This window comes from Diorhabda carinulata, chromosome 11 (assembly GCF_026250575.1).
Source record: "Diorhabda carinulata isolate Delta chromosome 11, icDioCari1.1, whole genome shotgun sequence".
Taxonomy (NCBI): Eukaryota; Metazoa; Arthropoda; class Insecta; order Coleoptera; family Chrysomelidae; genus Diorhabda; species Diorhabda carinulata.
The window spans coordinates 11,576,214-11,595,127 of NC_079470.1; the positions used below are offsets into that span (position 1 = coordinate 11,576,214).

The 18,914-nt window shown below is 34.0% G+C and overlaps 2 protein-coding genes across 8 annotated transcripts in view; one reads left to right on the top strand and one right to left on the bottom strand.

Moving 5' to 3' along the window:
* LOC130899549 (uncharacterized) overlaps nucleotides 1–3,563 on the top strand; it is a 62,938-nt gene extending 59,375 nt beyond the window's left edge. Inside the window, exon 3 of the mRNA XM_057809559.1 lies at nucleotides 2,807–3,563. Within this exon, the coding sequence (XP_057665542.1) occupies nucleotides 2,807–3,403 (597 nt within the window). The 3' untranslated portion in view covers nucleotides 3,404–3,563. The remainder of the gene's footprint in view (nucleotides 1–2,806) is intronic.
* A 2,464-nt stretch (nucleotides 3,564–6,027) lies between these two features.
* LOC130899765 (NAD kinase-like) overlaps nucleotides 6,028–18,914 on the bottom strand; it is a 39,218-nt gene continuing 26,331 nt past the window's right edge. For all 7 annotated transcript variants that reach the window (XM_057809950.1, XM_057809949.1, XM_057809954.1 and 4 more), the window contains 6 exons: nucleotides 13,265–13,394; nucleotides 11,393–11,690; nucleotides 11,057–11,221; nucleotides 8,395–8,597; nucleotides 8,253–8,335; nucleotides 6,028–8,196 (listed from right to left, as the gene is read on the bottom strand). In XM_057809950.1, coding sequence (XP_057665933.1) covers nucleotides 7,983–8,196; nucleotides 8,253–8,335; nucleotides 8,395–8,597; nucleotides 11,057–11,221; nucleotides 11,393–11,690; nucleotides 13,265–13,394 — 1,093 coding nt within the window. In that variant the 3' untranslated portion in view covers nucleotides 6,028–7,982. The remainder of the gene's footprint in view (nucleotides 8,197–8,252; nucleotides 8,336–8,394; nucleotides 8,598–11,056; nucleotides 11,222–11,392; nucleotides 11,691–13,264; nucleotides 13,395–18,914) is intronic.

An 18,914-nucleotide genomic window follows, 5' to 3' on the forward strand; every position in this document is an offset into this window, starting at 1 on the left:
GGATCGGTTTTGCTGCCAACACATTCGAATTTTCGATTCGTGAGACGGAAGGTTGATATAAGTTAGCTAATGATCGTGGTAGTTTGGGGTAAAGCACAACTGAAAACATTTTGTGATTCTAATCCAACGTTCAACGATAAAACCATTCTTTGGACCCAGATCCAATAAAATGTCGCACTACATTTTCAATATATTTAAGAATTTCGCCGTGGATCTGAATAAATAGTAACCAGACGGTGCAAGGTTCGGATTAAATGCTGGATGTGGCAGAAAATCTTATTCTTTCGCCATCTGGTTTAGCATTGCCTTATTACAGGATGTCTCACCTCGAGTTAAAACTATCTGTATACACGTCGAAATACTTATAGTGAAATCATGAAAATTTCTACGTTTGGGTTTTCGGATACGATCTGTAACTTTGTTATTTTAAATGGAACACACTGTATATTAATACATTTTTAAAATTTACGTAAAATTCTAGTAAACTTTTGTCTAAAGACTTTTTTCGAAAAATGCATACATTTTGAGTTATTAATTTTTTTGTAAAAAATTTGACCTTATAAATTATTTTTTTACGTATATACCCTTAAAGATATGAAAATGGTTTATTTTCGGTTGTTTTTAGCAAGATCAGACGTATTTGAATCTATGTTGAAAAATTTTTCATTTTATACAGGGTGTGTATAAAAAGTGTTCAAAGTCTAACTTTATAAACATCAAATTTCTTTATTTTTTTGAATAGAACCACCCGCTCTCTTTATTGTATTGTCATCCAATAATCATAAAATAGTTTGGTAATCCACTCACAGGTATTTGCTATTATTCATCACCCTAATTTTGAATAGTATAAAGTTGAAATTGAATTGGTGACTGCGCTATAATCAACTCCTCTTAAAGGCAACGATGAATCGGTTGTCCTTGCATAGCCTTTTATCTCGGCATGTTAGATATGTCGTGAGTAGGAAGATTCTGTGTTGCATAACTGAAGACAACGTAGATATAAGATGCTTTTTCATTGACATTAAAGGATAACCAATTTCCATTTGTCTTGTTCGAAAGATAAACTTTGAGCTTTCGAATATGTAATTAGAGAAAAATAATTTGTTTGCGCGTTTTGAAGGAAACCGTACAGTCTAAAACTGGCCACTCACGGTACTGCGGCGTCGTTCGACAAAATCGTATAATTTGGTTGAAACATCGACAAGGGCACACACACACACACACTGAAACTAAAAGGAACCGCAGATTTTGGTGCAAGGAATACCTCAAGAAAAGGTGTTCACTGAGTTACGGCCTTTTATTGGCTGCATCTAGATGATTATAGAAATTACTTACGGATGGATAAATCTACTTACGTGGAATTTTTGACACTGGTAACTCCTTTGATTGAAAAAAAAAGACTCAAATATGCGCCAATCAATATCACAGGATCGGATTTTGGCAACTTTAAGGTAAAATTTGTAAAAATACTATAATAAATTAAATTAAATTAAACTAAATTAAAACAGAAAACATCAGGGAACTTTGTGGGATTTCACGGTATAATTAATCAGGAATCGTTGGTATACAAACATTTAAAAATGTCATGACCATGTCATGCAACCTATGATTAAAATTGTAAATTTTATAAGGAGCAGAGATCTAAATCACCGACAGTTCAGGCAATTTTTACAAGATTTGGACGAAAAGTTTATTTCATCAAAGTTCGTTGGCTCAGTCGACGAGTAGTTTTAGAAAGATTATTTCATTACGTGATCCTATTCAAGCTTTCATGTTAGAAAAAGGCAAACAAATTGATTATGACAATGACTGGTGGATTTATTGTGCCTTTTTGGTTGATATGAAGAAACACTCGACTGATCTGAATATAAAGTTACTGGGTAAAAATCTGATTGTCACTCAAATGTATTCATATATTCAAGCCTTCGAAACAAAGTTGAGGCTATGGGAAAATGAGGTAAAGAATCAAACTTTGGACCATTTCCCTCATTTAAAATCATTTGGCACAGTGAACCAAAAAAAATTGGATGAATATTCTCAATTTCTGCAAAATTTGATTACGGAATTCAACAATCGTTTTGAAGACTTTCACAAAATGAATAAAATGAAAATTTTGAAAGAAAAATGTAATTAGATTAACGCTCTTACATTTTATACACAATATTTCAAGAGTTTGGATAATTACCCGGAATTTAAAAAAAAAAACATGCAGCACGCCTTCTCTGCACGTTTGGTAGCTACTTATGTAAGTAGATGTTTTCCGTCATGAAAATAAATAAGAACAAACATCGCACAAGACTTACGAATGAACATCTCCAATCAATTCTTAAAATAACTACAACGAATATGATACCTAACATCAATAAGTTTGTCAAAAACAGGAGAAGTCAGGTATCTGGATCCTCGAGCTCAACATAATTACCTACCATCTTTTATAACTTTGATAGAATTTTTAACAACCGTATATTATATACTTATATAATTCAATAAATAAAATGTTCATAACGAATCAAAATTTAAAATATATTTCCCTCTGCAAAATTGAGTTTGACACCTCTGTTTTACAACAAGACAATTTAGTCCGGACCTTTCTAGGAATTATTGCGTAGGAAAAAGCCCAAAGAATAGTTGTACTCTCTGAACGATGGGTTTTATCTTCTTCTGATTATTTAATAAGCATTCGAAACCGATATTATTTGTGAGATAGACACCTTCTGTAAATATTGAAAGTACAAGAAACGACGTACATAAATAAAAATTGTGTAATTTAAGATTCGAAATCAATTAATTGTTTTTTTAATTACAGACTGCAGACGAAGAATCGTTCGGAGAATGGGTGAAAACTATAGCGATCGAACTAATACGCCAAACTCCCTTGGACGCCATTAAATACCTGGATATCTTCACAATAGCAGACTGTTGGAAAAGGAGAGAGCCGAAGTACCATAAAGACTGGAATTTTGATTTCACCGTCCAAAAGAATCAACAATCGCCGGATACGGAGTGCGCAAGCTGCGACCGAAACCATGTATCCACCAGTCTTCCAGAACCACTAAAAGTACCTTCTGAAGTGGAAGAAAAATACGTGGAAGATCTTTTGAAGAAATGTCAAGACACTCAAAATTACGTACCGGTTAAAGAAAAACTATTTTTATTCGAATCTTTGTGTAAATTGAGACGGAAAGTCCGTAGTACGGAAGATGTGTCTCAAAAAGTGGATTCGATTTCGAAACGCGCGCGATCTTTACACGACTTGAGCAATTTGACGTCGCAGAATGCCGTCAGACAAATTTGTAAATATTTCGAAAATAAAAATAACGATGACCAACCGACTAAACGGTTGGTAAAATCCGATTCGCAACTCAACGACTTGTATAGAATTCGTAAAATGTTTAGCGCTTAAAATTCTCGTATTTTTTTGTTATTCTAAGAATGTATTTGTAATTTTTTACATCAAATTATAGATATATATATATAAACAACGTTTAAAGGACTTTATTTATTAATGTACATAAAAGATTTTTAACAAAATGTTATGGAATTTTAAATAATTTTAATTCTAATTTTGTGTTTTATTCCAAAAACAACCTCTCCTCTCAATCATCCTAATAGTACAAAAGAAAAACAACACAATATCCAATAGGATAGAAGAGAACATTCGTTAAGATAAATATAAAAACGAATTATTTCGGATAGTGACTGATAGATGGCGCTGAATGTATCTCAACAATAAAATCCACAGATTACCTATATATACATGGAACACGGCAATAGATTTGTTCGCAGAGCAGTCAGAAAAAAACAGAATGTACCAAATCCATATATGTAATACTCCTATATGGACAGTTCTTATGGAAAAAACGTCTCTAAGTTACGGTGCCGACAGTATTCATTTTCTCTCTCGTTCGAAACACTTTATATATACTGCGCATGCTCCATGCGCGCCAAAGATGCGTAGAAATAACCGAAGCGCTCGGAGGAGAGAAAGAACGATACACTATTTGTTTCACTTAGTCGGAACACATTCCACTTATAGAAACTGTCCTTCACATCGCTAGCATTCAAATATTTCCCAATCTTTGTTTCTTTTTTTCACTAGCAATACGATTTTTCTTTGGGTTCTTGCCTTTCTTAGAACAAATTACTCAAGTCTTCGAGACTTCTGAAACTTTCCCAACATGAACGGAAGACTAGAGACTTAAGTCTCGAGAGTTGGGATAAGCGTGTCCATCTATAATCGGTGCGCTCTTATAGACTTGTCTCCGACACTATTTCCAACCCTGCAACTCGAGACTGTTTTGTCTCAGATTCAAGAATTTTGTAGGTAGTTTAAACATTTCAGTAAGGCCGCCATATTAAGTGACAAATTATGTCGGTTATTCTAAAATAAGCGTTATTGTTAAACTTTTATCAATCTGAAAAATGATATATAAATGGTGTTTTGTGCCAGGATGTAGAAATATCACGACTAAAACCTGATAAACTGTTTTTTATGACTATATATACTACAACAAAAATGGTTTCAAAGTGAAAGTTTTGACGATCCTGCGAAATGTAATTGTTTTTTGTTGCCGAGATCATTTTAATGTGAGTAAAAATCAAATTTAACTCATTTTAGTATTTTATAGTAATTAAGTTTATTATGCTTTTAATTTTTAATGTTATTCAATTTATTCTTATATATAGAAAAATTTATTATTTATACGTAACTTATAAATTAAAACTGTAGTATAACAGCATACGCAACGTTACCGGCAACGATAACCTCGTGATTTTCAAGCAAAATGCTCAATGTTTTTGATTAATCTATGACGTCACAACTGAAAACCAATGAGAATCGATTTCTTATGTAGATAAAAATTGGAATTTTTACGATTTTCAATTAAATATTTAGATATTATTTTTCCACTTTTAATTCTGACATTATTTCATATCAAGAACTTATAAAATAAACAAAAAATAAATACTCTTTAAAAATGCCCTATTGAAAGTGAAGTTAAAGGACCGTCTTCAACGCAACCACATCAGAATAAGATTAAAATGCATTATTAATATATTTTTTTTAAATTAAATAACAATATGAGTACTTACCTTGAACAAAAATTACTTTTAGATTCACTGGCTATCAGGTTGATAAAGTGGAAATAGCTCATATTAGTGCTTTCTTTGTTTCTTATACTATTTTAATAACTTATTTGGGGTCTGTGATGCTTCGAATTCAGTTTTAAACCTTTTTGGGAGATGTTTCTGGTAAAACATAAGCAATTGGGAGTTATGATACCTCATATTACTGCTTTCTTCATTGGTAACACCTTACCAATAACTTATTTGAGGTCTCTAGTTGTTTTTGTTGGAAAAAACAAAGTTTAAGAGAAGATAACTCATATTTGTGCTTTCTTTGTTGCCAATACCTTTTTAGTAACTTATTTGAGGTCTTGTGATGCTTCAAATTCAGTTTTAAACCTTTTTGGAGATGTTTCTGGTGAAACAAAAGCAATTGAGAGTGACTATACCTCATTTTAGTGCTCTCTTCAATGGTAATACATTGTCAATAACTTATTTGCGGTCTCTAGTTGTATAAAATCAGTTTTAAACCTCTTGGGGATGTTTCGGTTACGGTTTTCCTCAATAGTAATACCATTTGAAAATTAATATTTGGGCGTATATACTCCACGAAACATTTGTGAGGATTTTTAAATGTTTTTATAATTTATTCTTGATTTTATTTGTTAGGTGTTGTATTAAGTACCGAATAGAGTTTGTTCCACACCTCGTCGGTTGCGACCGACAAATAACCGGAAACGAACCGCATACGTATGAAACAGGCCTTAACTCTTTTCTATCCTGTCGTTCTTTTATAATTTTTAAGAATGTATAGAATAAAAAAAAATTCAAAATATTGCAAAAATGTATTTAAAAACCCAATTGGCACATTTTGGTCAAACATTTCATCGGTACAGTGCAGATAGAACTATATAAAATGTTACAATTCTATTATATAAAATACAACATTAATAAAACATCAGATTTTCCATCAATACTATATTCCCATAAGTTATTATTTATTTATACCTAAACCGTTCGTATAAAAATATAAAGTCTAATATCGTCAGAACAAATTAAAAAGTTTTCTATTGGCGTGAATTTTTAAATATATTTAAAAAAAATTGTATTTTTATAATTTAATCAAATGACATAACATTATGATTCAAACACTAATGTGTAATATGAAATATTAGTAACTGTTATTAAATTTTACAATAATTAGCTGTACTTATATAATTATTCTTAAAATTTATCTTCAACTAAATGTGGCTTTCAAATGTAGAGCTATAAACGTTTGTAAATTAATAATCTAATAAAATTTGGAATGTCATAGGAACTTTCACAAAAACGTACTAAGGAGTAAGGCCATAAATCACAAAAAACTACTTGCTAAATATATTAACTCTGTTTCAAAACTAAGTTGCATTCAAATGTTTCAGAATTTGAAGGTGAATCTAAAGACTAAGAAATGTATTGAATCTTTTTTGCTACTAGGTTGGAATTTAAGGAACCATTGATGATATTGTGAACTCAACATATTGATCACAACCACTACCCCAACACTCACATGTCTAACTGACCAAGTTATTAACTTTACTTTTAATCTCTGAAGATGATACCTTGGTTATCGAAACGCTAATCGATATTGTAATAGTGAGTGTTGCTGCAGAGGTAATCTTTCATGTTAAGACCAAAAAAAAACTAATTTTCATATGTATTTGAACAATTGTAGTATTGAATTGAATTCAATATCGAGAAGATTCCAAAGAAAATTCATCAAGAAAATACATGGAGATGTGAAAGTTGAAAATAAATGGAGAATTAGATATAAGTTTGAAATAAGTGATATCCAACAAAACTAAGGCATTGTTCGTTAATAATAATCCAATGGTTTTGACATACTAAACGTATGGAGAAGACTTCCAAAAGTCAATACAGTTCTGATTGTTAAAGTGTATAATACAAGAGAGATGGTTGATTAATATCATGGATGATCTTCAAAGTATAAGATCTACATAATAGTAGGGCCTTACGCAGGGTTGTACGCCCCTGAATAAGAGACATAATCCTATGGTGATGAGGCCAAGGCTCACACAGGGTTGTAGGCCTCAAAACAGGGGACAAAATACTAAGGTAAGTTCACCAAGGCTTACACAGGGTTGTAGGCCCGAAGCAGAATGCTATGGTGAAGAGGCCAAGGCTTACACAGGGTTGTAGGTATCAAGTCGGAGGACAGAATGCTATGGTGGGAACACTAAGGTTTGAACAGGGTTGTAGGCCCCAAGTCAGGAGACATAATGCTATGGTGAGGAGACCAAGGCTCACACAGGGTTGTAGGCCTCAAACAGAATGCTGTGGTAGTTAGGCCAAGGTTTACAGAGGGTTGTAGTGCGACGTGATAAGGTAATTAATGATGTTTTACAATGATAGTCGACATACTAGCATATAATATCTCTATTGTGGTTTGGACAAGAATAAAACAAAGTTTTATTTATGCATAAACGCAGAGGAGGTCCATTGTTGAAGAGGCCAAGTTCCTCACTGGGGTGTAGCACCGCGTTGTCATATATATCAATTGTTTATAATAAAAAATTTAATAACAGTTACCATACAGAAAAAAAGTCAACAGAAATTTTAAAAAACAATAACAAGGTACCAACAGGTGTTTTATTTTTAAAATTGGATAATAAGTACTGCGAATATTCGATAAACAATTTATACAATAAAAACAAAATGATTTTCACCAAACAACAATCAGAATATAAAAATACCGCTAAATAAAATTGAAATAGACACGTAAATTGAAAATTATTGCAACGAACAGACAACTTGTTGCAATTGGATATATTTGTCCAAAATAAATATATAAAACAAAGATGTTAACATTGAAATGATACATGCGTACAGTTTTTTTATTGTTGTACGCTTAATAATAACTACGAATTGTTTTCCTTTTCGATATCTTCTTTTCCTAAAGAGTCTAATGTGTCATTAGAACTAGAATGCGTCAAATCGGTGAGTTCGTCCAAATGTTTTTGCCTTTTCCGAACGTTCCAATGTAGACATTCGGCTAACGAATCGAACCAATCGGTGATCTGGTCTTGTGCACATATACTAGGCACCGGATAGATGGAAGTAGTTATTCGCAAGCTAGAAAAACGTATTAACTAATATTACGGTTAACTAATGGTGTTAATTCAACTTACCTATCTCCGTGAACGAGTTCTTGTCTATTTCTTCCGTCGAACGAGACCCACGAGGTATTACGACTGTCCGGCGATACCGATATCTGGAAGGAGGAAATTTTTTTTATACTATTAATAAATATTTTAATTACACATTTATTACTTTGAGTTCTACTCCTGCGGGGACTACGATTGGTCGAAAACTCAACGAATGAGGGCAAATTGGTGTAACCATAATTGCTGGTACGCTGGGATGTATCATCGAAGCACCTGCGGCTACAGCGTAGGCAGTACTACCAGTTGGTGTACTCACTATCAAACCATCACCCTGTACTGACGTTATGTGTTTACCGTCCAAATATAAATCTATAAAAGAAAACTGATAAACAAGAAAAATAGTATAATATGCACATACATTGAACAGAGAAGATTTCGGGCTATTTACCACTATACCATTTTTCATTCGTGAGGAGTTATAGGGCTTCAAAGTAGGGCCCAAAATTTCGAAATAAAAATCGATATTTATGTGTCTACTTTAAATCTTTTCCAAATATATTTTTCTTATTGAAATAAAATTGTTTATAAAAGTAAATAAATAAAAGTCCAGATTTGCGGGTAAAGTTGAAATGTGATAACATAATTTGTATTTTACCAGCACATAACCGATAAACATAAAACCTCTAGTAAATATGAGATAGCATTAATGGAGGGATCGATAAGAAAAACGCGGTATAAATATTTTTGAAATATTACACTAACCAACACAAAAAATATTTTTGAAAACCTTTTTCAATGAATTTGAAACCGATTTATTTTCTTTCGTAGATGTGCAACAATTTTATTTCCATTATTATAGAGCCAACAAATTGTTCGTAGTAACCAAGAGAAAATTAAATGATAAATGACCAATTCCAAATATTTGGATGACACAACAAGCGAGACAAATAATAGAAACACAGAAATAGCGGAAGGAATCATGAGTAAAGAGCAGAGCACGAACACAAAGTTGAGGAGAATACAGAACAGAAAGTATGGGGTCGGAACCACGCGCCTGTCGAGGAAGGTTGAAGAGAATCTTCGAATATTGGAGAGATGGCACCAATTACAGTACAAATACTCGTTCGAGACATCGCACTTTGTCCTGTAAACCACAGTAATCGATCAAGACAGTACATGGCCGAGCAACGTTAATTTTACAACCAGCCAATTATTTTCAATTTTTCCTAATTCGTTTTACGTTTTGAAAATGTCACAGTGGACAAGTGAAACCACAATTAAGTTTATCCAAAAGTACAAGTTTTTGTGGGATTTCAATACTTTTTACCAAAAATCGAATTTATCCATCAATCAATCCTTCAAGACAAATTCCAACGCTTCTCTAACGTCTCGATATTGTGGCTTGTAGAAGGATTCGTCTGTTGTTTCAAAATAGGTTTCAATTTCATCAATGGCTTCTTCATTTGAGTTGAATGTCTTACTGGCGAGCATTTGTTGAGATCAACGCATAGCTAGTAGTTACTGGAAGCCAGATCTGGACAATACGATGGAAGAGGAAGCAGTTCGAAGTGTAATTCGTTCAATTTAAACATCGCAGCCATCGAATTGTGAATCTGTGCATTGTCTTGGTGAAACAGTGTTTCTTTTCTTCTTAAGCAGCTGTTTTCTTGATTTTTGCATTCAAACGATCCAATAAGCTATTAATCATCTCTCCCTATTGGAGATTAACAATATTCCATGCGCATCCCAAGCCATAACCTTCCTATCTGACTGTTGTGTCTTTGGACGCTTCGGATGCGGTTCGCCGGCTGCTGTCCACTCAGATGATGATCGTTTTAATACCGGAGTGAAATGATGGATCCATGTTTCATTCATTGCCACATACCGACGCAAAAATTACGTGTAAACATAACCACACATTGCTCTGAATCATCAACACGTTGTTGCTTTTGATATACTGTGAGTAAACGCGGCGCCCACTTTGAAAAAAGCTTCCTCGTGGTCAAAAGTTCAAATTACGATTAGATATAACCAATTTGTGGACTTTATTGATGTTTTCTGGAGTAACCGCGTCAATTGGACTACCAGAACGTTCACCATCATCTGTACGACCACGTTTAAATTCAGCAAACAAATTACAAATGGTTCTTTTCGATTAAGCAGACTCTTAAATGGCTGACACTTTTTTGTGACTAATCGAAATGTCATGAAATTTTACACATAGTATTTTGAAAGTTGGTACTTCATAAATGTCATTTGGATTTGACAACGGCAGCGACATCTGTGTGTCAGTCACACGATTTATTGGAAGCCAGCCAACAGGACAGGTTGGAAAGTAAACAATGAAAAGTTATTCCATCCACGGAGCCCGAAAGGGCAACAGACCAATATATATATTGTTCATGGTGTATTTAAAGTAAACTACTTGAAAAAAGTTATATAATATAACCTTCACTTGTCAACTACAAAATTTTTTTGAAGCTTCTCATTACGTTGGTGTTCGATCCTTTTAATATCATGGTGAAACCTCGCTTCTTACTTAAACCTCTCAGAGTACGGGAAATAACAAATAAAAAGTGAACTTTCAACTTCATCAAATTTCCCTAAACATTTGAATTTGTGTAAAATATTAATTTTTTCTATGTTAAACAACTTTGTAACGATTTTTCTCATTGTGGATTCAAAATGAAATGTTTCTAATGAAAAGTCCGAGAAACGCGTCTTCTTTTAATACTAAAAGTTGTAGAGAATGTTGAAAAAGACATTTGGATCCACAATGTTTTTAAAACAGATTTTAAATAATTTTGTGAATTAAAAGTTTTCCTTACCTATGTTAGACAGGTAAGGTGAGGGTCCCCTATCTATAACTACTTCATTCAATACAAGAACGTTTGTAGGAACTTGATTCGCTTTATCGCCAGATTTATTTTGTGTGTCGCCTTTCTTCATTATTATACATCTCAGACGACTTCTTAGAGTCAAAGCTGCGTGTCCTGAAGCACGTAAAACGAACGTGAAATTCGTAATGAACCAAAACAAAGTTAAATCAGGTTGTATCAGATAAAAAATTCTTTACATTTTTGTAATATCCTTTTATAGAAGAATCCAACAATGTACTAAGTGTTCCATTGAAAAATATATATATTTAATTTATTATTACTCACCTTCGAGAACGTTATTAACTTGTTCTTGAAAATTTTCAAATTGGAATGGAGTTAAAAAACCTAGAGAGCCAAGATGGAAAGCCATTACCGGCGGCACCGATTGCTGGAACAACTGACTGGCGTATAATAGAGTCCCATCACCTCCAAGGCAAATTATAAAATCTATTTTATCCGTTAAATCGTCTTTGCCGTCTCTGAACGTCATCAGTTTTTCTTTGATTTTCGCGAAAGATTTGTAATGATCTAGATGATTGTCGTCCATTACGGACGCTTCCACGAACACAACCATACGTTTTTCCTTAAAGAACAATAAGAAAATTTGAAATATACAATTGATACAAGAGAGGTTCAAATATGATGGAAGCAAAAGCTGTCGTTGGCGCTACAGTATGTTTTGAAGGTCAAGGCTTGATTATGTGTTATGGTGAACGTCAAGTACCGACTGCCCTTGCGCAACGTATCGTCATTTATTTGTGAGGCGTTTACGATATCAATTCAGTAGTGTGGAGTACCAAAGTAAATCTGCTGTGTTTAAATGGGACAAAGCTTTCAAAATGGACACGAAACCGTCGAATATTCATCGACTGCGAACCAGACAACATTCGCCTACTAATTTTGAAGGACCATAGTATGAATGTACGAAAAATTTCGACTGAACTCGTCATTAGTATTGATATTGTATGGTCTATCATCCACGAATATCTTCAATATCGCGAAATAACGACGCGATGTATTCCTAAATGGTTGAACTTCGAGTAAAAATTCATGCTGACGCAATACGAGGCGGAGAGGGACAATTTTTAAAGCGTTTCGACCACTAAGGTCAAAAATTCCACATCGACGACGAGGTAGAGGAGTTCGGTATCAAAATACTTTCGGAGAGGTGACAAAAATGTGTAATTAGAATTAAGGGAATTGCCTGGAAAAAATGTAATCATATTTGAACCGCCCTCGTACATCGAGAAAAAGTTGAAACGACTCAACGCTGTAGGCTCTTGACTGAACTCAATGTTTCATTAATTGATATTGTTACGAACTGGTATACACCATGAAGTCGGTTCTGTTTTTATAGAGACGATTCTAAGAAAGCATTTTTGCTTGTTTATAGCAAATTGGAGATTTCCAGGAAACGAAAATTCTAGAATGTGATGATAGTATATAAAACGGATCTCCAGCAACAGTCAGTAAACCATTTAATGTCTTAGTGAACACATCAGTGACAAATTAACCAAACTGTGTATTAAATAAATTAGTTTAGTGTGAAGTTAGTGTTAGTGTCAGGTGACCTGAAACTCGTAACTAGAAGTAGAACTGAAAAATTGCGGGTTAAAAACGTCCGGTAAGAAGAATGAATTAGTAGAAATACTCAAAGCCGTACAGGAAAATTACGATTTTGATCTAAAACATTTATCTTCAAAGACGAGGCTTCTACATTAAACTCGTCGATTTCTACTAAAGTGGACGAGATCTCGACAAAGTACAAATGACCGGCGCAACCACCAAACTTTAGCTTCGATTAAATTTATAACAGGACCGGCTTCACTGGCGTATTATAATTTTTATCATTTTAAAAAGAAAATCTGGATGTTTCAGTGCATACAAAGTAGTACAAGTCACTGTACAGTCAAGGAGGTATTTACTCGATGTTGATTAGAATAAACATAAATAAAAATTACAATAAAATTTCTTTATGTTGTTTGATTTAATTTTTTTAGTACTATTCTTTCGCTATCAATAGTAATAATTGTATGGTTATCGTATTCGGTCAAGGGACATCATTATTGACGCAACTCTGACGATGTATAATTCAAATGACATGATAAAACATTTAAAATACAATAAAGAACAATACAACCGACGTGAAATATTTACCTCTATCAGCCATTGTACAAGCTGTATAAAAGGTGAGTACACACTAGCGTCTCGTACTTTTTTTATCACAAGTACTGTTAATGGTGGTTTGTACCACGTCAGTCTTTGACTAGCAGGGTCTTGAATGGTCCTGTAACAAAAAATCGTATGCATTATAAGAGGTTTGATTTAGTAATACACTGCAAGGAGTATATCCCATACCCTCGAAGCAAGTTTGAATCCGTTGCTTCAGCGAGACTGTGTTTGTCGTAAAATATAGACGCAAAGTTGATGAAAAAGGCCAAAGTAGTTCCTGAAGTAGATAAATAATGAGATAAGCGTTTTTTACACGTTGGAGGCGTTCTACCGCCTCTTTGGAACCTCGATCATGTCTAATTCTTATCAAAACCACTTTAACATTTTGGGTAAGTTTCGAATTTGTAGCTGAAACGTCTTCGAAACGATTCTGATTGGAGATCTTCCAAGCTTTACACGCGCCAGATTTCTTTCTCGAATCGTGGAAGCCGTATACTCATTGTTCAGTATTTAGTTGTTGTTTATTGATAGTGTAAGGCCGGGTTTCGTCACACTACTAACTATTATTTACCGAATAACCAAAAAATCGGTGTAAACCTCCGAGTAAATCGAGTTATTTGCCAAATAATTCACAAGTGTCAAATTAAAGGGTTTACTAGAAAGTTAACTTTTAATATATATCAAAATTGATTTGTTTGTTTATTATACCTATTCATTTTTGGAAATATTCGTCATACAAATAATTAAATATTTAATTTGGAAGCTTTTCAAGATTTAGAAGATTTGTTTGATGAAGAATTGTTTGAGGATATACAGAAAATTTTAGAATTTCAGAAGGAGCTTGTTCCGTTCGTCATAAAATTGATCATTACAATTTTTGCAAATATAATTACGCACAGATCGTTATCACAAACGTCAATAGAAGAAGGTTTTTTCGCTCATTTTTTTCCTTATTCAATATATTATGGACGATTGCTATATAGGCATCTTTCATAGTGTTACCAATTGTAGACTATTTATTAAATACATAATAAAGTGACAAATACTTATTAGTTAATTCGGATTTAAATCAACTAGGGTGAAGAAACGGTAAAAATTTATTCGATAATTAAAAAGGTTATGTGGCTAATAATTATTTGGCGCTTTATTAGAACGTGAAGAAACCGGCCCTTAGTAAAATAAATTGATTATTGAGGAGTCAGTGGGTTTTTATTGCTATAAATATCAAAAGTCGTCTTATCGATTCTTAGTGAAAATTCTTCGTCCTAATAAAGGGTTTTCCAATAAGAGGTGTGATTTTGAACAGCCCGCTATTTCGGTAAATGTCACTTTTGAAGCTGTCATATTTTGACATTTGACAAGTAGAAACTACGCCATTAATGAAAATGGAACGATACACGCTTCAACAACGCATTAAAATTATTAAAATTCACTATAAAAATGGTGAAAGTTTGGCAGAGACGGTTCGTAAAACTAAAACATTTTTGGGTCGACGTGAAGCACCTTCTCGGACCGCAATACAGAAATTGGTGGAAAAATTTGAGCTGTTGGGACAAGTTAGTGATGTGAAGAATAAAACCCGTGCACGTCGCTCAAGAACAACTGAGAATATCGCTGCTGTAGCCCAAAGTGTTGAAGAAAACCCAGGTTTGTCCATTCCTCGTCGTTATTTGGAATTAGCCATTCCACAAACGTCATTACACCGTATTTTGGATAAAGACTTGGGTCTTAAGGCCTATAAAGTTCAGTTAACACAAGAACTCAAGCCGGCCGATCATCAACAACGTCGTGTCTTTGCCGATTGGGTCCTTGAAATGCATGAAAATGATCCGGAATTTCATCGAAAAATCATCTTAACTGATGAGGCCCATTTCCACCTTGGTGGTTACGCCAATAAACAAAATTGTCGAATTTGGGGCTCGGAGAACCCAAGAGTTATTGTTGAAAATCCTCTCCATCCTCAACGCGTGACTATTTGGTGCGGTTTATGGTCTGGCGGTGTCATTGGACCTTACTTTTTCGAAAATGAGGCTGGAGCAACAGTTACGGTGAATGGATTGCGCTATCGAGAGATGATTAATGATTTTTTATGGCCGGAATTGGATGGTATTGATTTGGACAACGTTTACTTTCGACAAGACGGCCACACAAGCAACGAAACCATCGATCTTTTACGGGAAAAATTTCCGGACCGTTTTATCTCTCGAAGAGGTGATCACAATTGGCAACCGTGAAAGATAAGGTCTACGCCAACAGTCCAGCATCGATTCAAGACCTCAAAGATGGAATTCGTGAGGGTATCGAGGACATAGGGCAGCCGCTTTGCAATTTGGTTACGGAAAATTTCATGAAAAGGATATGGTCCTGTAAGCGCAGTCGTGGCCGCCATTTGGCTGATGTTGTGTTCCATTATTAACGGCATACCTTCCTCTTTATAATGAAATAAACATCCGATCATTTAACTCAAAAAATGGCATTTTTCTTTGAATATCAAAATAACACCTCTTATTGGAAAACCCCTTACATATGCATCGCAAAACCAAACAAAACTCGCCCTATACTGTATTTTATATGGTTAAGTATTGCCAGTTAAACCAAAACTCGCCTTATCCAACTACATTATCATTTCAAAAGACGCCTTATCCATTTACCCAATCAAATTGCTTGATTCGGCATCACCTTTTTGAGCGATACTGTGTTATCCATATTTTTCCATCAGTATTGTTTGGTTTCCTGATGAATGAACACTTATTTTTTATAGTAATATAATAACAATTTAAAGGTTTGCTTGGAAAGAGAAGTGTGAGATGTGGTACTTGCAGACCCAAAAAAAGCACGTAGAAACCCAAGTGAGCCTAAAAAATTTTTAAAATGTACAATGAACTGATGCGTGTTCAAAATGCATTGAGCTGACAGAAAAAAACAAAATTGAGAAGTCTCAAGAAAACAAAATGACGGAAAATTAAAAGAAGAGAATCCACAAATTGTTACTTTCTCTTTTCACTGTCAAAAAAATCCCAAAGTACCTGATCAATCGACATACTACAGTCGCCAACTTTACACATACAATTTTACAGTGCCGAAAGGCTCCTCAAAATCGAAGTTAACAATGTTTTTATATACAAAGGATCTAATCAAATCTGCTCGGCTGTTTTCGACTGTTTAAATGGAATGGATTTAACAGGTTACTTACTCTACAGTAATGTTTTGTGCCGACGACGGTTGCGGCGGGCAAAACAAGAACAGCACTATGATTGCGATGTGCTGCCATTTCTTAAAACATGTTGCGTCTGAAAACATAAAGGAAATTCAAGTGATTTTTCCTGTTCTAGAACATTCCTGTTTGCCTCCGTCGATCGAGTATTTGGAAGGATCGAGGTAATCCTTAAAAAAGGCGACTAAGTACAGTAAAAAGTTTAGGGCAGATTGCAGAGTATTGAATTTCAAATCGGAGGCTGAAAAATACTTTAAAAACGTGGCGTCTGGCATTTAAGTTCTCCGAGGCAAAAAAGGTTCGTCATAACCAAAAATCGGCGAATAATATTTTAGTAAATGGTGAAATCTTTTACAACTCAGACACTGCTGTTTCTAAACAGATCTTAAAAAGAGTAAAAAACTTTTAGTCCTATGATTATACAAAAAGTTACATGATCTCCAAAAGCTTTTATCAAAACATTTTGGCAAAGAATGGGTCGACAGAGAGGAACTATCGTTTTACAAAAACTTTTTGAGCCCGCTCTCGCCGTTTTGCTTAAAATTGCGAAAAACTCATTTTTTTTTTTTTTGACTTTACACAGCTCTCACCGAGTTTCGATGTGAACTTAGTGAAAAGTAATGTGCAAACGAACACAAAATCGTGTGAACGCACCATTAGGAACAAAAGAAATGAAGCGAATTCGCCCACGCTACACTGTTTAAACTTAAGCTTCATATTTGAACATTTTTAAATAAATAGAATCTTAAAATTTTCTTTCCTATTTATCAGATTAAATGTACTCAATTAATAAATTGATTTTAAAAATAGAACTCGACAAACATCTGTCTTATTTTGTTTTTACAAACTTTAAAAAGCTGTTTACTGCTTATTTTGAGCGACGCTGTAAATAATAATATAAATAAATAACACTCGTTAGTTTTCAAGAAAAGTTGAGTAAACATATTTATTAAGCTGGTTATGTGGTTTGAATGTCGAGAACAGGTTACAAAAAAACATGAGTGACATTTATTGTTTTTCAATTTGGTGGTATAAAAACTTTTTTAAGTATTATACAATATTAACGAGTCACTGCCCCATTATATTCAATTGATGAGGCACAATTACACAAAGTTTTTGAAACAATGACGATTTCCGATCGATGTTGTTTTTTAATTTTATTCTAGAAAAATCGGAAAGCATGACATTATGATTATTGATGAGAGAGAAATTTTTAAAAATTCATAAGTAGTAATTTTGTATTCATTTAACACGAGTTCCCACATGAATTTAACAGTAAAACGAAAGTTTTTACCAGGGATGTGATTAATTAATTAATAAAATACAATCCAATTTTCCATATACTAATTGTAAGCTTCGATTGGTATGACTTTTAATTCCTCAAGTGATTTACTTCTTTTTGGTTCAATGGACTCGCGTTTCCCGAAACCAATTTCGATACGAAAAAAAAGGCGCATGGACTCTCTGGACTCACTCTCAATTTTGGAACGATTTAAACGTGTTTTTTACGGTTTCGGCTCATTTTTAGAGCGCTAGCATAACACGTTTGATGAATGTAGTCCTCAGCCACGTTCTTAAACATCTCAGACCTCTACAGAACGTTTTTTTGCGAATGATATCTAGTAAGACGTTAACCAAAATATGTTCGATTCATAAGAGATGTTGAAAACTTCTACTATCTCCCGGATGTCGCCACCAACTACACTTATCGTCTGCAGGTAAACTGTTAACGTCTTCATAGACTAAAGGTAAACGGTCTCTGAATAACTTGGTTATCGAAACACGCGTCAAACAGTTTAGTATAAAGTGTTGGTGTAGTGTGTTCAATCTGTGAAGCCGTCTTTCGAGCACCATTTTGTTAATTTTTTTACGCAGTTAACAGAGGTGGATAGGCTACTCGCATTGGGCAAGTATTCGACGACTTCATGAATTGTATCACTTAAATACTTGCGTTTATTATAAAGTATACACTTCTACAACATTTTTAACGATTCACTATCCGTTTTGAACGATTCCCTATAATGATTGAGATATGGCGCTCAAATTTCTTTCGAAAGGCAACAAATGTTGGGGAAAAATGTTACTGATTTGTTTTGTGATGTAGACAAACGGAATCGGGTTATATTTTATCGGTCAACATTCCAAAATTGTTTCCAAAAGTTCAATTACAATGTGTACTCTAGCCTAAATAGCCATCAATCCACTTCAACAGGTTTTTGTGATTTTTCTGAAGCTTTCGATTGTGTTAATCGTAATATTTTAATCAACAAATTGCAGTACTTCGGGGAGCACCTCTTGCATGGTTTAAGTCATGCCTCACCAACAGAAGTCAGCTTGTAAGGGTTGATACGACGACGTCTTCTTGCAAGCCAATAGAATGCGGAGTGCCCCACGGCTCAGTACTAGGCCCTATTTTGTTTC